Source organism: Panthera pardus, unplaced genomic scaffold (genome assembly GCF_024362965.1).
Source record: "Panthera pardus isolate Hobbes unplaced genomic scaffold, ASM2436296v1 HiC_scaffold_2, whole genome shotgun sequence".
Classification (NCBI taxonomy): domain Eukaryota; kingdom Metazoa; phylum Chordata; class Mammalia; order Carnivora; family Felidae; genus Panthera; species Panthera pardus.
Window position 1 is genome coordinate 98,001,793 of NW_026526765.1, and position 23,253 is coordinate 98,025,045.

The 23,253-nt window shown below is 45.3% G+C and overlaps 2 protein-coding genes and 1 long non-coding RNA gene across 4 annotated transcripts in view; all 3 read right to left on the reverse strand.

Annotated features, from left to right (window-relative positions):
- The window catches only part of S100Z (S100 calcium binding protein Z), a 45,215-nt gene extending 40,052 nt beyond the window's left edge, over positions 1-5,163 (reverse strand). Inside the window, exon 1 of the mRNA XM_019462968.2 lies at positions 5,056-5,163. The gene's annotated coding sequence lies outside the window, so the exon portion shown is untranslated. The remainder of the gene's footprint in view (positions 1-5,055) is intronic.
- Positions 1-23,253, reverse strand: part of LOC109274969 (proteinase-activated receptor 2) — a 99,875-nt gene that overhangs the window by 10,656 nt on the left and 65,966 nt on the right. The window contains exon 1 of one of the 2 annotated variants that reach the window (XM_019462966.2): positions 5,056-5,435. The exons of the other annotated variant lie outside the window; for it this stretch is intronic. Within the exon in view, the coding sequence (XP_019318511.1) occupies positions 5,056-5,173 (118 nt within the window). The 5' untranslated portion in view covers positions 5,174-5,435. Of the gene's footprint in view, positions 1-5,055; positions 5,436-23,253 lie in introns of those variants that run through there. 2 annotated transcript variants of the gene reach the window in all.
- LOC109274974 (uncharacterized) lies at positions 14,204-16,053 on the reverse strand. The gene is made up of 2 exons (XR_002083929.2): positions 15,960-16,053; positions 14,204-15,700 (listed from the first exon to the last, which is right to left on the reverse strand). It is a non-coding gene; the product is annotated as an uncharacterized LOC109274974 (long non-coding RNA).

Genomic DNA, 23,253 nt, shown 5'->3' on the forward strand with positions numbered 1-23,253 from the left:
TCTCCAAGTCATAAGTCTGAGTCCCACGTTACGCATAGAGATTACTTTAAAAAAAAAAAAAAAGGGGGCGCCTGGGTGGCGCAGTCGGTTAAGCGTCCGACTTCAGCCAGGTCACGATCTCGCGGTCCGTGAGTTCGAGCCCCGCGTCAGGCTCTGGGCTGATGGCTCGGAGCCTGGAGCCTGTTTCCGATTCTGTGTCTCCCTCTCTCTCTGACCCTCCCCCGTTCATGCTCTGTTTCTCTCTGTCCCAAAAATAAATAAAAAAAAAAAAAAAAAAAAAAGGAGACTAGTTCAGTAACTTCTGACATTTATATAATGAATAATATTCCCCCTATAAAAGTATGGATAAATTTCCCCATACTGACCATGAGCAGATTAGGTTAAAAAAATAAATTGTGGGGCACCTATGTGGCTCAGTCAGTTAAGTGTGTGACTCTTGACTTTGGCTCAGATCATGATGTCACAGTCATGGGATCAAGCCCTGCATTGGGCTCTGCACTGAGCTTTGAGCCTGCTTGGGATTCTCTCTCTCCCTCTCTCTCTGCCCCACCCCCCACCATAAGTATATAAACATTAAAAAAATTATGGCACAGTATATCTAATAAAATCCTTCAACTGTTACAAAATATATATACAGTAAAACCTTGGATTGCAAGTAACTTGTTATATGAGTGTTCTGCCAGACAAGCAAACAGTTCTGTTAAATTTTAACTTCATAAATGAGTGATAATACATGTGAGCAGTATGTGATGCTGAACATCACATGATCACAACTAAGGGTTTTTCTTCCTCTCTCTCTCTCTCACAATGTGGGATTGTGGGTGATTGTCTCCCATGCTCAGATGCTTGGTCTCAGGCTGCGGTGTTTGGCAAAAATCAGTTATTTTTCAGAACATTGGTAGGTGCCCACGACTGGCACTAGTGTATTTTTTGGCACTTCAAAGCACCTACTGACAGTCCTTTGCTTTTCCAAACAAGAGTAAGCTTAGGGATGCTTTGCTTCATTGTAGGTCAGGCTGCCTACAGATACAGACCCTTTCCTCTGCTGACCTATTGCCAGTTACATTAAATACAGTATATGACAAGAGTTTATTAATATTGTACTATAGTCAACATCCGTGTGAGCATATACAGTGGCCCCCATGCAGAAAAAGATTCCATTGAGCCAAGAGATAGCAGTGATTCTGTTAGTGACAAAGTTGTGCTACACAAAACCCTCCTTTCTCATCTTCCTCACACCAGCCACAAAGGTTTTCAAAGATAAGTGCAGGGGCGCCTGGGTGGCTCAGTTGGTTGAGCCTCCGACTTCAGCTCAGGTCACGATCTCACGGTCTGTGAGTTCGAGCCCCGCGTCGGGCTCTGGGCTGATGGCTCAGAGCCTGGAACCTGCTTCCGATTCTGTGTCTCCCTCTCTCTCTGCCCCTCGCCCGTTCATGCTCTGTCTCTCTCTGTCTCAAAAATAAATAAACGTTAAAAAAAAAAAAATAAAGATAAGTGCAGGTTAATTTGTTTATTTTTCTTTATATTTTGGATTTATTATTTTTTATTATATTACAGTATTGTCATAATTTTTATATGAATCTTTTGGGGTTGTGGAATGAATAACCTGAGTTTTCACGATTTCTTAAGGGGAAATTTGCTTTGATATACAAGTACTTGGGATTACAAACATGTTTCCGGAACGAATTAGGCTCCCAAAGCAAGGTTTTACTGTATTGGGCATAGAAGTCCACTGACACTGGAGAGGAGAAAGAATGGGGGATTTTCGCTGTTTTACAACACTTCTGATTTAGACAATTGTGGGGGGAAATGCATGGAAAACTTTTTCTTTAAACTTTTAATGACTTTAACTTTAAAACTACTACTTGTTCTTTGTTATTTTAAGCATCCTCCAGTGGCCCACCCTCCCCACCAAACCAAGTACAGATCAAGTACTTTGTTTGTGGGAAGTCTCCTTTTGTAACCTTTTCCTTACTATCTCCTCACCACAAATCTATTTGCTTCCAATATCTGGGAACACAGACTGAAAAATAAAAGCTTCAATGACCAGAGACCTCTCCCTAGGTACACATCAGTAAATTTTCATGTGTTCTTTCAGGATGAACTGTTTTCTTCTCAACACTTGCCCAGCTAATAAAACCATAAGAAAGTCAAACACAGACCACTAAAACATCATCTACTTGGGTTAATTAGTAACTATGCACAAAGCAGGCAAGAAACCCAACAGAAATTTAGACTCCCATCTTCACATTCATTATAGTATTTCTCTCTTATTACGAAACATTGGAAATATGCCATGTGTCCATTAACAGATTAATTTTTCAATTATGATAAATCCTCCTATAACATGTTGTAGAGTTTAAAAGCGTTTTTATTTACTGACACGATACTGATGTTTATATAATCCCATGCTGCACAAAAAGACTTTCTGCTTGTGAGTACATGTTTTATGCAAGGATGTATGAAAGAATGGGAAAGGATACAAACCAAAATGTCAGGAGTGGGGGTGCCTGGGTGGCTCAGTCCGTTAAGTGTCCGACGTCAGCTTAGGTCATGATCTCTCAGTTCACGAGTTTGAGCCCCGCGTCCAGCTCTGCACTGACAGCTCAGAGCCTGGAGCCTGCTTCGGATTCTGTGTCTCCCTTGCTCTCTGCCCCTCCCCCGCTCTACTCTGTGTGTGTGTCTGTCTCTCTCAAAAATAAATAAAACATTAAAAAATTATTTAAAAAAACATTTAAAAAATGTCAGAAGTGGTATACTTTGGGTACTGAAAATGATTTAAACTTGTCTTTTTCAAAGAAAATTTTGTTCATTATTGCTCTACAGTGATCACATACTACTTGTATAATTCGTAGTCAATTACAAAGAGAACAGAAGTTTCAGTCTCCAAAAGAAGAACAGAATGACTGAATCATAGGGGACCTCCTAGGCTTGTGATGTGGTAGAAAGAAGTGCTTAAAACAAGCTGACTGAAACGCCAAACTTCCATCACCTTGCCAGATCACTAGGGCCAAGTCCCCTCACTTCATTCCTCATTCAATGTTTACTGAGGTCCTTTAGATAATGAGACCGTGCTGGACCATGGTGATGGAGAGGACACTAGAGTCCATGGCCTCCCAGAGTTTATGATCCAGGAGGAAGACAGATTAAACATATTTACACAAATAATTATCAATTAATGTTGTGACTGGAATGAGAATGTGGCCTGACAGAGTGTTTTCTTTGCCTCCACCCCCAATTCAGTGGCCCCCATCTGTAAAATGAGAAAGGTATATTCTAGGCAGAGTTGCCCTCCATGAGTCAGTCTTTAGGGTGAGATCAAAAAAGCTTGGGAAGAAAATCAAACCAAATATCTGCCTGGTAGCAAACTGAGAAACATGCACAAGGGTACAAGTAAAAGTGGATGAGCAAAGAGGTATGCTAAGGGGCAGAAAAACTTTGGGGATGCTCTATTTCTCAATCAAATTCAATTTACTTTCAAGTTGGGAGGAAAGCTCCATCTGCCTAAGTCTGTTACCTAACTAACCCTTTAGGAAAGTTACCATGCAAAGGAACAAAAAAGTGTGTGGAGGGGAAAAAAACAAAACAAAAACCCTCAAGGTGCAATGTTAAATATTTCTGGTTAACAAGTAACTTGATTTTGTTGTTGTTGTTAAACAAGTTCACCACATTATCCAAGAATGCCCAATTCCCAGCCATCTCCCTCAATCTGCAAAGAAGAACTAGCTAAATCCTCAGGGCTACCTCCCTACAGGAACTGTATAAATCAGAAAAGCTATGGGTCATCTATACCTACATTTTTTTTCTTAATGTTTGCACACGCTTAGCTTTACTTAAGTTTCCAACTTTAAAAGACAAAGGCAAATCGAAACGTGTTCGTTACAGTTTCAACACCTCCTGGTAATTAATAAATGCCTTTATTGTAATGCTGACCAAAAAAAGTTATACAGTGGTGCAAGTTTCAAGTATATACTAGAACACCCTTTTCTGTAATTCCAGAGGCAAAAGAATCACATTCTTCAATCTAATTCAAGTTGACAGTGATTTGCTCTTTTACAAAATTCACGGGGAAATTTAAACCTCCCTTCCGAGACTACCCTGACAGCCACAAACAGCCGGGCACCCGTTAGCATCACAGCAGCTTGATCTTTGGCCAACTATCCCCACACCCTCAGAAGCCTGCTCAGCAGGGGAGATCCCGCCCCCAGGAGGACAAGTCGGAGCACACCCGGTGCAGGACACCTGCGGAACCCGGCAGCCCTACACAAGCTGGCACCTGAGCACCGCCGAGACGGCTCCTGTGCTGTTCCATTCCCGGAGCGGGCAGCCTGGGTCACACAGACCTCAATGGCGGCCCAAATAGGTTCCGTGTGGCATATAAAGGCCCGGAAACTCAGGGCCGCAGTAAGGTCACCTAGTCGAATAAATGGCAGGGTCCAAGAAGTTCCATTTGTAAAATCCGCGTGACGCCCAACTGGCCTAAAACTCCAGGCTGAGCGCTCAATACCCCGAAAACCCAGCGGGGTCCGGCCCTTCCATACCCGGGCCATCCACCATGCCAGAGGAGCTTCGGACCCCAGGACGGTTTCGAACTACGGGAGCCGACCCCAAAGAGGGGGCTCCGAAAGTTGAGGAGGTCACAAAAAGCGAGGAAGAAGTTTCCCAGGCCTCGGGCTCTCACCCATTCCACACCGCTATAAGCCAACTAAGTCTAAGAGGTCCTGCCACCAGTGTGCGAAAAGCGCCTTAATGACTGAATGTTTACAAAGAAGCCAACCCTGGGGAGGGGAGGCTGAGCCCTCTAGGTACCCTTTAGACGCAAGCACTCCGTTCCCTCCTCTTCCTCCGCGGACTTCAGCCTCTCCCAGTTGTTCCAGCCCAGTGCTCTCCGGCGCAGCGATAACCACTAAAGCCTCCGACAGGGGGTGCGAGAGGTGGTGGCCGCGGCGGCAAGAGAACACCTTTCGTGCACCTGCCCAGCTTCCACCACCAGTGCATGTGCCTGGGACCCCTGGCTCTTTAGCTGCAGGAGCCCTTCTTGACCGAGTTTCTCACCTTGGACGGTGCGATTGCAGGAAGCAGAGGCCGCCAGCAGGATGGCGCCCCCCAGCAGCCACACCGCGCTCAGGCTTCGCATCCTTCCTGCAGCCCCGACGCCAGGCGGGGAGGGCATTCGCCGCCAATGATTCGAAATTCGGAGTCCCACTCGCCGCTCCAAGAGAAAGCCACCGTCTCACCTGCCCGAATCCAAGCCTCTGCGCGCGCCTCCCCGGAGACGGATGAGTTTCAGTGATACCAGAGCGTCTCCGCGCACCTGCGCGAGGCCCCGCCCCGGGGCCGGAACGCGCGGCTCGGCCCCGCCCCTTCGGACGTCCGACGCGCGGGCCCGGCCCCACGCAGTCTTGCCAGGAGCCCGGGCGCCCACCTACGCGCTGCAGGTGCGAGAGCTGCTGTTGGGGAGGGTGCGGGAGCCGCCCGCGGGCGGGGCTGGGAGGGTGAAGTAGCTGTATTGGAATGCAAAGGCCGGAACGCTTGGACCTCGAGTTCTTTTAGACCTGGCCACGCCTAGAACTACCATTACCCTTTAATTACTCCTGGGGAGTCAGGGTCTGGTCTCCTTCCCTCCCCTTTGCTAAATGGAAAAAAGCCACGGTCTGAGCTCACCGACTTTGTCGTCGGTTATTGGTAGAAGCTTCTCAGCGTAGCGGGCACTAGGGGATAAGGGGTGAGTTTTTAATCTGCAGAGACAACATGGATGGCTTCGGTCACCAACAAAGCGGTGGGGAGCAGGAACGGGTCCCGCCAGGGGGTCAGGGATCTGGAATTGGGTTTGCGGCTCTGCTGTTAACTAGCTGTGACCTCGAAAAAACCTCTTCACGCCCTTCTAGGCCCATTTTCTCGTCTGTGAGGTGATAGTTGGAAGAGCTGCTTTAGTGCCTAGAGCTAACGATTTGGAACATTATCTAGTTTAACCCCAACAACAAGCTGCGCATTAAGTATGTTTATTATTCCCATTTTACAGCTGAGGAAATGGAGTTTAGAAAGGCTGGATAAATTGCCCACAAGTACGCAGTTTATAGGTACAGTTTGTAAACGCACACCACATTTAATCTCCAGTCTACTACCGCCACTTTCTGTTAATCACTGCACTGTAAATGCCACATCAGAGTCTCCCTTGCATTGGGAGCTAGTAGTCCAAAGAAATAAATAAGCTGATAGAGGGGGTGGGGAGAAAAGGAGTGAGACTTTGGGGATGGGTGCACAAGGGCCAGCATCATACTGGTAATACTTTCTTATATTTTTTACTTGCTTTGAAAAGGTAAAATAAAGTTTAAAGCTACCAGCTAAACTATCGGGTAATGGAGGAGCAGAAAAGAGAAACATTAGTGTTGTCCTCAGATGTTTGAAGGATTAGCTCATAGAAGGGGCTTAGACAGGTTTTGAGTAGCTCCAGTGGGAGGCTGGTTTTGGCTCAATATAGAAAGATTTCTAACAAGTCCCGCTGGTACCGTCCTGAGAGCCTCCTGCTGAGGTTAAGGGCCACATCACTGCCGGACTTGCACCAAAGGACCAGGCCATGAGTGGAGTATGCTGGAGTGGGGAGTTCCCTCCCAGGCTGAGGGGCCAGATTAGGTGAGTCCAGATAGCCTCTTGAGGGGTTTGAGCCCCGAGAATCCTCCTTTCTCCTTAGAAGACTAAAGTCTGATGAATCAGTTGTCGGTGATTATTATGAATTTTTGAAGAACCATGAACCAAATGGCCACAGACCTGTGAGTTTCTAGGATGGAGCTTATAAATGATCAGGGCCCTGTGCAGCCTCTAACTGAACCCACCATGGGGCCAATTAACAGAACTAATGTGGATTCCAGATCATTCAGGCAGACAAAATTGTGTAAAATGTCATCTTAGCCAGTTGTCTCAAGCATATCCCCAATACAACGTTTCCCCAAAGTTACCTACATGGATGGTTAGCTTTCTGCCTCTTCCCTCTGTCCTGGCAGAGGATCTTGTAGGAGTAGGAAAATAAATGGTTGAAAACGAAGAGAAGCAAATGGTCCTGAACATGCCATGAGAATGGAATAATTGGTCCCTGAATAACAGGAACAGACTGGACTGCCCCTCAACACACACAGAGCCAAGAATGGCCAGGGAAAGCTGTCCAGAATTCTTTGTAATGACTGCCTTTCAGCAGCGCATCTCTAAGGAATCTCACATTGTTGTCTCCAGTTCTTTGGGGAATGTGCAAAAAGCTTAACCTTGAAATCATGTAACTCTGTGGGCACATTCTAGTTTCTCCCCTTGCTAACATTGGTGTGACGTTAGAGAAAAATAACTTACCCTCTTTAAGCTTTAGGTTCCTTACCTATAAAATGGAGTTAATACTTTTTTAGTTTCAAGGTTCCTGAGGATTGGGGCGCTGGGGTGGCTCAGTCAGTTAAATGTCTCATGACTCCAGGATAACAACCCCAGCCGGATGCTCCACCGACTGAGCCACCCAGGCCAGGTGCCCTCCTGTGATTTGTTTTTTGATGTTGATGACTTCTTTGCCCTGAAGGGCTTAGGGTGTAGTATGGTGCTGTGGAAGAGCACAGAGATGATAGGCACAGCCAGTTCCAGATAGACTGGCTGCCAAAGATTGGGAACTGTGTGCAGTTTCCCACACACTACAATTCTAAGGAAAATAAAGTAGGAAACGGTATATTGAGGGACATTGAGGGAGAAACCATTTCATTCAGTCAGTTCTACAATCATTTATCAAACTCATCAAACTCTTCCTGGAGAAGCAAAGATCTAGTCCTTGCACACTTGGGTCCTGGTCAAATATAAATGGTGAGGGACGCCTGGGTGGCTCAGTTGGTTAAGCGTCCGACTTCGGCTCAGGTCATGATCTCACATGTGAGTTCGAGTGAGCACTGCATCTGGCTCTCTGCTGTCAGCACGGAGCTGGCTTCAGATCCTCTGTCCCCCTCTCTTTGCCCCTCCCCATCCACACTAGCACTCTCTCAAAAATAAGTAAATATTTTTAAAAAATTTAAATATATAAGTGGCAAAAAAAGTCCCATTCATTCACTCCTTCATTCAGCAAACACTCTAGACAAGGTTAGCAGTGACCTTCACGTGGTGAATCCTTTGCTCAAATGTGCATTCACATTACTTAACCTAACTGTGAAATTTGACCCAGTTGAGTTCTCTCTCCTTGAATGCTATATTCACTTGGCCTCCAGGACCACTCTTGTCTTGATTCTCCTCCTACTCACTGGCAACTCATAAGGAGTTGGTTCTTTGATTCTCACCTTCCTGAATTCTACACTCTGGAGTGCCCCCGATTTTGTCCTTGGGCTTCTTTTCAATATACACTCATTTCCTTTGGTGATCTAATCCAGTCCTGTGGTTTTAAATACCATCTCTATGCCGACCACTCCCAAATCTGTAATTCTAGCCCAGTTTTCTCCATTCCACACACATAACATATGCCTCCAGCTACTCAACACCTCCACTTTAATGTGACTACAGATCTACCAGGCAGGCATAAGTCCCAATCTAAATTCCACATCTACCTTGCCCCTGTTAGAGTTTTTTCATCTCCTTAAATTGCAACTCCATTCTTTCAGTTGCTCAGATCAAAAATGTTGGAGTTGTCCTTGACTTCTTTCTCATGTTCCACATCTGATCTGTCAACAAATCATACCTTGAAAATACATCCAAAATTGCATTCAAGTTATTTTGTTACTTAGATTATTACAATAGCGTTGTAACTTGTCGCTCTCTTTTTGTCTCCAACCCTCCACACAGTCCTCTCTCAATATAGCGGTCAGAGTGAACCTGTTAAAATGTGCATCAGATCAGATCACTTCCTTATTTAAAATACTGAAGTAGCTCCCCACTTCCCTCTGAGTACAAACCAAAGTCTGTCAAAAGTGTATACATCCTGCTTTCCTCCCCCCTACACACACACACCCTTTTACTTCATCTCTTTTATTCCCCTTGCTCATTCTGCTCCAGCCAAGCCTGGAATACTTTTCCCTCAAACACCTACATAGCTTCAGTCCTTACTTCTTTCAGGTATTTGCTACAACTCTATCTTCTCAGTGGGGCCTTCTAAGAACTCCTTATTTAAAATTATACTCCTTGGGGGCACTTGGGTGGCTGAGTTCGTTAAGCGTCAGACTCTTGATTTTGGCTCAGGTCATGGTCTCACAGTTGTGTGGTTTCCAGTGAGCCCTACATTGGGCTCTGCACTGACACTGTACTTGGGATTCTCTCTCTCTCCCCCCCTCCCTGATCCTCCCTTGCTCACACTCTTTCTCTGTCTCTCAAAATAAGTAAATAAACTTGAAAAAATAAATAAATAAATTAAAATTATACTCCGGGTGCCTGGGTAGCTTAGTCAATTAAGTGACTGACTCTTGATTTCCACTCAGGTCATGATTTCACGGTTCATGAGATTGAGCCTCCCATGAGGATTCTCTCTCTCTCTCCCTCTCTCTCTGCTCCTACCCTGCTCACATATTCTCTCTTTCAAAATAAATGGATAAACATGAAATGAAATGAAATGAAATAATGAAATGAAATGAAATGAAATGAAATGAAATGAAATGAAATGAAATCAAACTCCCACCCTATACTCCCCATCCTCCCCTCCTGCTTTGTTTTCCTCTATGGCATATATAGCCAGTATTGATAATCTACATGTATTTACTTACTATCTAGTTCCCCCACTGCAATGCAAGCTCCGTGACTACAGAGGTTTTTTGTTTTGTTTTGTTTTTACATTTTAGCTTGTGGAATTAAGATTTAGGAAGTAAATTCACCTGGACCTGGCAGGTGCCTCTTACACACACGTCTATAATGTCAAATAATTGTTTAAGTCCCAGTTTAAAGCACTCCTTAGAACACAGGGAGGCAAGTGTCTAACCTTTAAAATGTAGAGGACAGGGATTTTTATCTGTTTTGTCTACTGCTGCGTTCCCAGCGACAGAATAGGGTCTAGCATACAGAAGAGACTCGACATATACTTCTGAATGAGTGAATTTTCATATGCTGTACACCTACTATCTATCATTTTGCTAAAATTGAGAATTGCAAAGATCAGTATCTCTGCTTCTGTTGAGCTGATGGTCCAATGTGAAGAGAGATGCATAATTAAGTCAAGCATTGGGGGTGGGAGTAGCGGTAAGTGATGCATGGTTGAATCACAGAAAGAATGACTCCTACCTGGGGAAATCCGAAGAGGCTTTTTAAAAGAGGGGGCATCTGAAGAGGGCCTTGAAGCATGAGGAGTTCACCAAGTAGTATTTAAGATAAGCCTAGCTCCTATAGTAGATAATAAATCTCCGAATTTTAGTGATGCCCTGCAATAGATGTTTATTTCTTACTTAAAGCCAAATCCGAGGCTAAGTTTGGTGGGAACCTCTCTTCCAAGTGGGGATAAATGAGCTGGACTTGTCCCTCCTTGGGACTCTGTCATGTTCAGTTGAAGGTTTCCAACGTCACTACAGAAGGAAATGTGAAGGGTGTGCGCACAAGGTTTCCACAGCCCTGCTCTGAAAGTGGTGCACAATCATTACTATATTCCACCCACCAGAATTCAGTCATGTAGCCACAGCCCACTGCAAAAGAAGGCTGTGTGTCCCGAAGGAAGAGAAAAGGAGCTCAGCAGACCGCTAACAATCTCTGTTATTCCAGGTATAATGAAAATGTGGCGGGTTTGGGGAACACTGTGGTGGGAAACCAGTGTATGTGAAGGAAAGTGGTTAGCGATAAAGCTAAAAAGGTAGCCAGGACTCATCTGTGAAGGACTTGTGTTTCCTGTGAAAAAGACTTTGAACTTTAATCCCGAGGCCGCTGAAGACTGAACCATCCATTCTCAATCCTATTTTTGTAACACTGAGATGGGGGTGGGAGGGAGGGATGGCCTTTCTGGGACCAAAAGAAAAGAATAAATCTGGTTGGAGTTGTAGACGGACGAAGTAAGCAAAGGAAAATGGGAAGAGAAGAGGGATGAACTCCCGCCTAAGTGAGCAACCCAGCCCCGCCAATCAACTGTTCCCATCTTTTTAATCACCATGTAGCATAATGACGGTTTCCACTCCTCACCCTCATCACGTGCCTATTTCATTAAGTAATCTCAGGTACAGGTGCCATCATTGACTCTTCATGCAGTATAGGGTACCAGTCCTGCTCCCCACAGCATCATCTTTTCAGAACAGTAAGACTGTGGCTGTATTTCCCATGACATCACACTCCACTCAGGGATGCGTCGTCCAGTCACTTTCAGGCCTCTTTGACGTTCTCCACAACTTCTGTCCTTAAAAAATTTTCCCAGGGGCGCCTGGGTGGCTCAGTCGGTTAAACGTCCGACTTCGGCTCAGGTCACGATCTCGCCGTCTGTGAGTTCGAGCCCGCGTCAGGCTCTGGGCTGATGGCTCAGAGCCTGGAGCCTGTTTCGGATTCTGTGTCTCCCTCTCTCTCTGCCCCTCCCCCATTCATGCTCTGTCTCTCTCTGTCTCAAAAATAAATAAAACGTTAAAAAAATTTTTTTTCCCAACTGTTTGAATGGCAGAAACAGACAAAGATCTAAAAAAACCCAAACAAACTTGAACCCAAAGATCATACGCCTAGACAGCAGTTGGTCACTAATGTCTGAAATTATTATCATTTGAAATGACTTCCTTGGGTCCAGGATATCGCTGGGGAGCTGAATGGTCTCCATTACCATTCCAGTCTTCAGTTACCATCCAGACCCCTTTGCTCCGTTAGTGACAAGCTGAGCTATGCTGGAGGAGTGAGGCATCCCGCGGCCTCCTCTCTCTCATACCAGGGGGCTTCTAAGGACCCCTCCACCTCTCATTTATAAGTTGAAGTAAACAACCTCACGTGAATCGAAAGCATACAGAGCAAGGCCTTTTGGGCCCGAACCCAGTGTAGGGCAGGGGTGGCCCGGCTTACCAGAGGACAACAGGCTGGTACCAAAGGCAGAATTTGCCACCCTGCGCCTCTCCAGAGACTTCCAGTGTCGGAAGGGAGGCAGAGCTCACTTGGTTTAACCACCAGAGGTGAAAACCACCAGTCCCATTTCAAAGAAGGCAATTTGCTGACTTTTCTTGTAAAATCAGTCACAACATCCTCTTTAGATGAGTAGCAAAAAAAAAAAAAAAAAAAAAAAAAGACATTTCAATCCCAGAATATATTTTCCAATTTAGTTGCTCATAGACTAGTTGTTCCCCCTTCTCTGTTTATTTTCTTGACCACAAGCCCTACCCACCACTTGCCATGGTTCCTGGGCAGTTCATTCTTAGAGTCTCCTCTAAAAAAGAAAGGTTTCTCTTTTGTGATCCCAAATGGAACACATGCTTATTAAGTTACTGTAAAAAAGACTAGGAAATACAAAACAGAAGGGAAGGGAGAGAGGAAGGAAGGATTCAGAGAAAACTACTCTTTTTAATTTTTTTATTTTTTATTTTTATTAAAAAAATTTTTTTTAATGTTTATTTATTTTTGAGACAGAGACAGAGCATGAACGGGGGAGGGTCAGAGAGAGAGGGAGACACAGAATCTGAAGCAGGCTCCAGGCTCTGAGCTGTCAGCACAGAGCCTGACGCGGGGCTCTGACTCACGGACCGCGAGATCATGACCTGAGCCAAAGTTGGATGCTTAACTGACTGAGCCACCCAGGCGCCCCAAACTACTCTTTTTTTAAAAAAAATTTTTTTAATGTTTATTTATTTTTGAGAGAGAGAGAAACACACACATAGCATGAGTGGGGAAGGGGCAGAGAGAGAGGGAGACACAGAATCTGAAGCATGCTCCAAGCTCTGAGCTGTCAGCACAGAGCCCAATGCGGGGCTCAAACTCATGAACGGTGAGATCATGACCTGAGCCAAAGTTGGATACTCAACGACTGAGCCACCTAGATGCTCCCAGAGAAAACTACTCTTAACAGTTTGATAGCTTTCTACTTCAAGCTATCTTTTTAAAAATCAGATTGAGATTATATTGCTTAACTGTTTTATTACTTAGTTTTCCTCACTGGAGAACAGTGAACATTTCCCCAGCCGGTTAAATATTCTTCCATAGTGTCATATAAAATTACTGCAGAGGGGCACCTGGGTGGCTCAGTCGGTTAAGCATCCCGACTTCAGCTCAGGTCATGATCTCATGGTTTGTGAGTTCGAGCACCGCATCAGGCTCTGTGCTGACAGCTCGGAGCCTGGAGCCTGCTTTGGATTCTGTGCCTCCCTCTCTCTCTGCCCCTCCCCTGCTCATTCTCTGTCTGTCTCTCTCTCAAAAATAAATAAATATTAAAAAAAATTTTTTTAATTACCACAGGATATTTCATCTTGTAGATCTTTATTTGACCTGCTGAATAGCCAGATTATTTCAGGTTTTTACTGTGTTTTAGGTAACATAGAGATAAACATACCTTAATAAATACACCTCTTTCTGTAGTCTCCGACTGTTTTTTTTTTTAGGAAAAAAATATTTTTAAAGAGGAGTGTGTTTGACACATCAAAAATTGCTTATTTTAAAAGCTTTTAGGGGCTCCTGGGTGGCTCAATAGGTTAAGCGTCCGACTTCAGCTCAAGTCATGATCTCCAAGTTCATGAATTGAGCCCTATGTCAGGCTCTGTGCTGACAGCTCAGAGCCTGGATCCTGCCTCAGATTCTGTGTCTAGCCCTCTCTCTCTGCCCCTCCGCTGCTCATGCTCTGGCTCTTTCTCTCTCTCTCTCTCTAAAATAAACATCAAAAGGAATTAAAAGCTTTCAATGATTACTATCAAAGTGCCCATCAGAAACAAAGCACTAATTTATAGTCCCATCAGCAGTGTCTGAGTGTGTCTATCTCCTCACATCTTACCAGCATGGGTGTTACTGTTTTGTTTTGTTTTTTAAAGTAAGCTCTCTGCCCAACGTGGGGCTTAAACTCATGACCCTGAGATCAAGAGTCACCTGCTCTACCCACTGAGCCATCCACGTGCTCTGGGTGTTACCATTTAAAAAAACCTTTACTGGGACACCTGGGTGGCTTAGTTGGTTGAGTGTATGACTTCTGCTCAGGTCATGATCTCCAGTTCGTGAGTTCGAGCCCCACATTGAGCTCGCCGCTGTCAGCACAGAGCCTGCTTCGGATACTCTGTCCCCCTCTTTCTCTGCCTCTCCCCCACTCACACCCTCTCTCAATAATAAACATTTAAAAATAAAATTAAAAATTAAAAAATCTTTACTGATTTGGTAATTCTGCCTTACTATTAATATTTACTTACTCGGGCTACAGAGTAGGAAAAAAGGTTTTTTCATGGTGGTGAGAAGAACCTAAGAGGTGGGGAGCTGTGAATTCTAAAGCATAATCGAAGCACAAAATCAGTACATATCTGCATAAGTATTATGCAGATCTTTTCTCAGCAGAATTGCTTTAGGATGGTGGATATATTGCTGGAGTAGGGTACCTGCTTCAGAGCCCATTGTGCTTACCAGTTATAGGACAGCCAACAGTGAGACCTCTCAATCTACGGTTTACGTGAAATGGTGATAGGAACACTCAAGCTGTGCAAACCATAGGTTGGTTGTGACAACGAAATAATAAAATGTGCACAGAAGTCCTTTGGAGACCATGAAAGCGCTCTCTCTATATATACAGGGGATTCTTACTGCTGTGACTGACCACAGTGAATGATCAGATTACAGCTGATCTTAAATGTATCACACTGTTGGGGCACCTGGATGGCACAGCCAGTTAAGCGTCCGACTCTTGCTCTTGGCTCAGGTCGTGATTTCACGGTTTGTGAGCCCCACATCCGAGCCCCACATCACAGCCTGCTTGGGATTCTGTCTCTTCTGCCTTCTCCCCTCACCCCACACCTGCACGCCGCTGCTTGTGCATGCTCAAGATAAATCGATAAAATTTATCTATTTGTGCTGCTTGTGCTCTCTCAAAATAAATAGATAAAATTTTAAAAATTAAAAAAAAAAAGGGTTATATTGTTTTTAGACAAATGATCCCATAATCCCTAGCCAGCTAAAAGTATTCCCTCTGCAACCCAGCAGGATTAGACCCGCATCCTGGAGATCTGACAGACTATTCTGGGGGAGAGGGAGAGTGCTCAGAGCCACCTCCTAACAACCCAGGAGCTCACAGTTTCACAAAGTAATTTGCTTGTGTGAAACAGATGCGCTTCAAAAAGCAGTCGGGCATGTCAGAGGAGGAACTGAAGACCAGCATGCACTCTCAATCCTGGGCCCTGAAAGCTATTTATCATTAGTGTCAGAGAAAAAGCCCCACCAAGGTCTTGGGAGGGAAGGTCTGGAGAGAAGCTGTGGCCCTCAAACAGGGCCAGATTTGACGTTTCCCTCAAGTGGCTCTGTCTCTAGGGGCCTCCATGGACCCTTCTCTTATCCAGACTCCATTGCCCCATTGCTCCTTCAATCAGAAATGTCTCCTGCCTTTGAAGAGATATGTGATAAGAAGGAAAGGTCTAGACCAGGGAATCCAAGAGGCCTGGGTTAAATCTTGGCTCTGTCAGTTGGTCACCCCGGGACTCTGTTCCTCATCTTTAAAATTAACACTACCTACCTTACAAGAACCTTGTATTCAAAGGACTAGAAGACCTGGCCACTGGGACGCCTCAGAGGTGCTTTGGGCTTGGTAGGAGGTGGTAGGAGGTGGTAGGAGGCTGTCGTGCGCCTGGAACGCCTGGGGAAACTGCAGAGAATAACAAAGGCCTGTCACAGGCTGGTAAGGAGAGGAGGAGGTTTAGGACGTTAGGATTTGATATGAAAGATAAGCCGGGACCGCGCAGGCGCAGAGATTAGAGTTACGGCCGCGGCCGGTTCCGGGCAGTTGAAGCACAGCTCTGGAAACCTGGAGAAGGGGGGTCGGGGAAATCTTGGGAGGAAGGGTGGGGCAATAACTCCCAGCTGCTCGGGCCGGCTACGGACACTAGCTCCATCCTGCTGTTTACCATTTGTGAGCTTTCATTAGCATTTGAAGGAAGCGCCTGCAGAATGCCCACAGAGCCTTTAGAGCCACACAAAGGCTGGCCAGCTGGGTGTGGGGGCAGGGAGGGTAATGGCTCTGACGTCAGCCTGATTTCTGTCTTGACTACTGGACTCCACCAGAAGCGACGGGCCTCTGTCCCAGTGGAAGCTAAAATCTATCGTATTTCCAAAACTCCCCAGGGTCTCAGCTACCTCTGTTATGGGTCCAGTATAGAAATAGAAAGTATAGTGATTTTGAAAAGAAAAAGATATTGTAATAGGAAAAGGTAACATGTTCAAATTATTAACTCACTTAATTTCACGGTTTCTTATGAAATAGAGACTAGTATTGCCTTTGTGTTAAAAATAACATGTTTCAGAAGCACATTCAGAAACAAATGCCAAACTCACAACCTTACAATGGCTGTATTCCTTGTACCACCACAATATGCTTGTGTTACCAGAAGCTTTCTGAAGTTTTGCACTCTTATAAGAAATTTGGTGTTGATTTCTTAGGGGGGGGGGGGGTGGAAATCAGGCCATTTTTGGCAGTGGAGCCCAAGGATGGCAAGCAGCTGTGTCCAGGGATTCAGGTGTTGGTTCTCGAAGGTCCTGCATCTGAGACTATCTTGTCCTCCTCCTCGGAGAGGGAGAAACAGAGTGGAAGAGTGTGGAGTTTAAAGCACAGAGATCCAGCTTTGTCCTGCCAACTCAGAGCCCCTTTACTCTGAAATGAAACTCACTTTAGAAATGCAAATGACTCACCCAGCAGTGAGGGATCTTAGCGTCTGACAAGCAAACTGTGGCTTTGAAGACCCTTTGGGATCCAGCTGTGTCCTGCCACGAATACCTCCTGGGGTTGTGGTTGGGTTGAGGGAGATCAGGACTGCAGATGGGCTTGGAAAAGCAGAAAGTACTGTAGGAACAACACTCAGTTTTATAGCGAAAGTGTTGAGTCCTGAATAAGTTGTAGGTCACTGAACCAGTCCACAGACGAGACAAGATTTTGCAAGGACTCTCTTCCATTGGCCAGGGTAGACATAGTCTTGGTCTAGAACAGCTTCTCCTCTTAAAATCTGATTTCCAATCTCTCTCCACTCCTCTCCCCTTCCCCCTACCCCCTGCCCCATACATTGACTGGGCCTTCTCTTGGGTGTGGTCCTGTGCCACATTTAGCCAAGGTCACTATAGCTGCATGGTCGAAGAGAAAAATAAATCTGTGCCCCTAACAGTAAAGCCTGAGAGGGCAGAGTAAAAGCATGAAAGGCAAGGCGAGATAAGGATGCCATGTAAGAGCCCAAAGGAGACAGCTGTGAAGAGGAGGATGGAGGAGAGGCTCAAGGTATAATACACTGCAGAAGTGCACGATGCAAATTGCTTATTGCTTGGTGAGCAGCAGTCTCTCCAGCCAGCCTTCAAAGCTGCCACTGGCTTGTCACATGCTACAATCTCTCCTTCCAGGATGAGTCATTTCCATTTCCAAAGCAACTTGTTTTTCTGAATAACTGTGCTAAACAAAATAATCTGAGAGGCAGCATTGGTTCAGAGCTAGGACTCCCACGCAAAACTGCTTGGGTCTGAATCTTGACTTTGCCACTTAGGAGTTCTGTGACCTTGGGCAAGATAATGAACTTCTCTCTGCCTGAGTTTTAGTTTTCTGTAAAGCAGGGGTAATAGTAATAGCAACTGGTTCTTAGATTATGGTACAAATGTTTATTTTTTTATTTTTGAGAAACAGAGCATGAACAGGGGAGAGGGACAGAGGGAAAGAGAATCTTAAGTAGGCTCCATGCTCAACGCAAAGCCCAACATGGGGCTCGATCCCACAACCCAGGGATCATGACCTGAGCTGAAATCAAGAGTGGGATGCTCAACCAACTGAACCACCCAGGCACCCCAGGTGTTAATCTTTGTAAAGTGCTCAGAACATGTCCTGGCACATAGTTTCTTTAAAGTTTCTTTTTTTTGGGGGGGGGGGGATGTCTGGGTGGCTCAGTTGGTTGGGCATCCGACTTTGGCTCAGGTCATGATCTTACAGTTTGTGGGTTCAAGCCCCATGTCGGGCTCTGTGCTGACAGCTCGGAGCCTGGAGCCTGCTTTGGATTCTGTGTCTCCCTGTCTCTCTGCTCCTCCCCGACTCACACCATCTCTCTCTGTCTCTCAAAAATAAAACATTAAAAAAATTTTTTTTAGGGGTGCCTTAGTGGCTCAGTCGGTTGAGCATCCGACTTCAGCTCAGGTCATGATCTCATGGTCTGTGAGTTCGAGCCCTGCATCGGGCTCTGTGCTGACCGCTCAGAGCCTGGAGCCTGCTTCAGATTCTGTGTCCCTATCTCGCTCTGCTCCTCTCCCGCTCATGCTCTGTCTCTCTCTCTCAAGAATAAATAAAACATAAAAAAAATTTTTTTTTAATAAAATTTTTTTTTAAAGTTTATTTTTTTTAGTGTTATTTTATTTTTGAGAGATAGAGAGCGTGAGTGGAAGAGGGCAGAGTCAGAGGCTGCACTGAGAGCAGCGAGCCTGATTCAGGGCTCGAACCCACAAACCATGAGACTATGACCTGAGCTTGGATGCTCAATTGACTGAGCCACCCAGGCGCCCAGTTTCTTTAAAGTTTCTTTAAAATTAAATGTAAAATTATATATATGTGTGTGTGTGTGTGTGTGTGTGTGTGTGTATATATATATATATATATATATATATATATATATTTACTTTGTTAATAAATCTCCCTGACTAGATATAAGCTCTGAGAACAGGGGCCCTGTCTGAATTTGCTTATACAGGATACCCAGTGATCAGCCAGCACAGTATATGGTAAGCACTCAACTCTTTGGACAAAGAGAACCTCCCGAACCATTCCTAGACTTGAGCTACAGAAAAGGGGGACTGGAGTCCTAGCTCCTCTTACCCAAGAAGTAAAGCTGAAGTAACCCCAAGAGCTATGCTGTGACACAGTTAGTTCCCTGTTCTCAGACACTTGGACTTCTCCTTGTCTTTACCACACAGGAAGTGCGGCCAAGATCTTGTCTGACTGAAGGAAGCACTTGGTTTCTGAGTCAGGTGTGGCTGTCCAGGTTCAGGTGTGGGACAAGTAGTGTTAGTTGCCTTGTCCATGGTCTTTCATATTCCCCTGATGAAAGAATAATCAGAAGCCCAGACAGTCCTGTAGCTTGTGGGCAGAGGCCCAGCCTCCCTCCCCTACTTCATGGCACCTGGACCTTTCTTCAGAAGTTTGGGCTGGATGAATTTTTACCAGAGAGATAGTTATGGCCCCAAATTAGTTTCTTTCTTTCTTTCTTTCCTCCTTCTTTCCTTCCTTCCTTCCTTCCCTCCCTCCCTTCCTCCTTATCTTTCCTTTCCTTTCCTTTCCTTTCCTTTCCTTTCCTTTCCTTTCCTTTCCTTTCCTTTCCTTTCCTTTCCCTTCCTTCCCTTCCCTTCCTTTCCTTTCCCTTCCCTTCCCTTCCCTTCCCTTCCCTTCCCTTCCCTTCCCTTCCCTTCCCTTCCCTTCCCTTCCCCTCCCCTCCCCTCCCTTCCCTTGCCTTCCCTTCCCTTCCCTTCCCTTCCCTTCCCTTCCCTTCCCTTCCCTTCCCTTCCCTTCCCTTCCCTTCCCTTCCCTTCCCTTCCCTTTTCTCCCTCTTTCTTTGTCTTTCTTTTCAGTGGCCCAAAGTATCTTACTAAAAATGTTGACATCTCTCCTTTAACTCACAAGCCAAACAGCATTTGCAGGGCCCTGCTTGGCCTCCTCTCCAATGGACAGACAACTCTAGTTGGGTCCAAAGTAAAGTGACAACCCACAGTTCACCAAGCCTGAGTCACCTTTGACATAAACTCTTCTTTATTATATGTAGTTCTTTTTTTTTTTATTTTTTTATTTTTTTAATTTTTTTTTTTAACGTTTATTTATTTTTGAGACAGAGAGAGACAGAACATGAACGGGGGAGGGTCAGAGAGAGGGAGACACAGAATCCGAAACAGGCTCCAGGCTCTGAGCTGTCAGCACAGAGCCCGACGCGGGGCTCGAACTCACGAACTGTGAGATCGTGACCTGAGCAAAAGTTGGACGCTTAACCGACTGAGCCACCCAGTCGCCCCTATTATATGTAGTTCTGAGAATGAATACAGTTGACTCTTGAACAACCCAAGTTTGAATACTGTGGGTCCACTTACACACGGATTTTTTTTTTAAGTTTAATGATTTATTTTGAGAAGGAAAGAGAAAGAAAGAGTGCGTGAGCACAAATGAATGGTGGAGGGATAGAGAGGGAGAGAGAACCCAAGTTATGTTTTGGGGGAGTCAAAAGTTATACATGGGGGGAACCTGCGTGACTCAGTCTGTCAAGTGTCCAACTCTTGATTTTGGCTCAGTTCATGATCATAGGGGACATTATGGAATCTTCTTAAGATTCTCTCTCTCTCTCTCTCTCTCTCTCTCTCTCTGCCCCATCCCACCCCCAAATAAATAAACTTAAAAAAAAAAGTTATACATGGATTTTTGACTATGTGGGGAGTGGAGGTCAGCACCCAAACCCTCATGTTGTTCAAGGGTTAACTAAATACTAACAATTAAATGTTCCACTGATTTTAAGATTTATTCTAATTTCATAGCTGCTAGAATATGAAAAGACTGCCTCTTAGAATTGATGAAAACAACACCAGTAGCACATACAAACAGAGGGAGGAAAAGATTAGCCGTCAGAAGAAAACATTCACATGTTCCACCCACAAATCCACCCACCATATCCTCTGAACTCCCTTTCCTGACAATGGGTGAACTGCCCATGCCCCCACCTATGCTGACCCTGCACATGTGCACTGGGCCCCTCCCCTCTCCACAGCATAAAGATATCACTCAGTGTCCTCACTCCTCCTCTCTACATGAATAATTTTTTCCCCTTGGCCAGTTGCTTTCTAGTGCGTTACATGAAATGATAAATGATATCTTCCTTCTTGATCTTCCTCCAATTTAATTCATTTTTAAAGCATTTATGTATGTATGTATGTATGTATGTAATCTCTACACCCAACGTGGGGCTCGAACTCATGACCCTGAGATCAAGAGTCACAGCTCCTCCAACTGAGCCAGCCAGGTGCCTCCCTCCAATTCCATTCTTGACTGCACTTTACAGAAAATTTCTTAAAAGAGATGTTCACTCTTCTTATCTCCTCATCCTCTTTTCCCAAGTTTTCCCTTGAACCCTGATGAGAATACCAGGCTTCGATCCCCACCACTCCATCTAAACTGGTTTCTGTCCAAGTCCCCAGTGACCTTCCTTTGCCAAATCCAAGGGTTAGGCTGAGTCATTAGGTGATTCCCCTCTCAGCAGCAACTGACTTTCAAGATACCACTCTTTCCTGGTTCCCCTCCTCCTCTATACACTGGCCCGGAGGACCAGACCTCTCCTTGGCCTGCCATCACTACCCAGGTGACCTCACCCGATCCCATGGCTTTAATTACCTGTCCTTACTTTAATAACTACTGTCCCCAGCTTTGGCCTCTCCCTTTAACACAGGGCTCATGTATCTTAACAGCTGCCTCAAATTAATATGTCAAAAATCCAACCTCAAGAAGTCCTCCCGTCTTATTTGTTTATTTGTTTATTTATTTATTAGTTTTTATTTATCTATTTTGAGAAAGAGAGAGTATGAGCTGGAGAGGAGGGGTGGGGTGGGGTGGACAGGGGGCAGGAGAGAATCCCAAACAGGCTCTGCACTGTCAGCATACAGCCAGATGTGGCGCTTGATCCCACAAACTGCCAGATTGTGAGCCAAGACCAAGAGTTGGATGCTTCACCAACTGAGTCACCCAGGCACCCCAAGAAGTCCTCCCAACTTGATAAATGGCAGTTTTTACTCTGGCCCAAATCCTCAGAATCTGAATCATCATTGACTGCTCACTTTCCCTCACATCTAATCTGTCAGCAAATCCTTTCGGATTTCAAAATATCTCTAGATTAAGATCATCTCACAATTTCTTCTGGCCGCTCCCCTAGTCCAAACCACCATCCTCTTTTATCTGGGCTGTGGCAACAGTCTCCTACTGATTTCCCTGGTCCTCCCTGTTTCTCGAATTCTGTCCCAGAGTGATCCTTAAGAGGTACCCCAGACCCTGCGCCTACTTCCCAAGGCTCCCATCTCAGGTGGAAGGAAAGCCAAAGGCGTCCACAGGATCTAGCCCCTGGCTCCTCAGGGTTCCCCTTTCCCTTGCTTGGTCTGCTCCAGCAGCACTGGCCTCCTTGTTTCTGGAATACACTGAGCACTCTCCCACTTCAGAGAGTTTCCTCTTCCCCTGGCCATCTACTCACCCTCCCCCCATTCAGAGTTGGCTGCATGTAACTCCACCAGAGCAGTCCCCCACAGAATAGCCCTCCGCAACATCATTCTTCCCTTTCCCTTTACACATCATCTTCTCCCATTTTGTAGATCTAATTTTTTTCTCTTGACTGTGTCTGTGGCCCCCATTTGAATGAGAGCTTCATGAAGTCAGAGATTTTGTTTACTGCTGAGTCCTTAGCACCTCAGATATTGCCTCAGATAGTACCTGACATGCTAGGTACTCCATGAAGATTTATGGAATGACTTCTGATGCTGAAGAAAACTTTATGCAGAAATGTTGAAAGCGTGACCACTTTTCCTACTCTTTTCTATGACGAGGTCACTGGGAGTTAAAAGATGTATGCCTAAATGTTTCCTGGAAATTGCCTGAGAACACAGAAAACAGCTGCCTTGTTAATCTTACAGAAGGATCGGTTCTTTTTTTTTTTTTCTTTCTTAAGTTTATTCACTTATTTTGAGAGAGAGGGAGGGAGAGAGAGAGAATCCCAAGCAGGCTCTGCACTGCCAGCATGAAGACTGATGCAGGGCTCAAACTCACGAACCTAACCATGAGATCATGACCTGAGCTGAAACCAAGAATCAGAGGCTTAACTGACTGAGCCACCCAGGTGCCCCATTGAAGGATCGTTTCTGAAGACATCTATCTGTTCATGGCCTGAGTGTACTTGTGCAACTGAGGAGTCTGGCCAGGCTTTACCTGGGTCACTGAAATGACCCTGATAGTGTCATCTGCCATGTCATAAGGAGATCATGCCATAAGGAGATCCTTATCTCCTCATTCTAACCCCACAGTCTGCCCTCTTCATCTCACTGCCTGTAGGGGCCTGACCATCCTTGCTCAACTTCTTTCTTGAATTTCCCATCAATTCTCCCTCTATGCACCCTCAGCTCTTTCTCCAGGCCCTTCTGTTTTACTTATTTATTTGTTTATTTATTTATGAG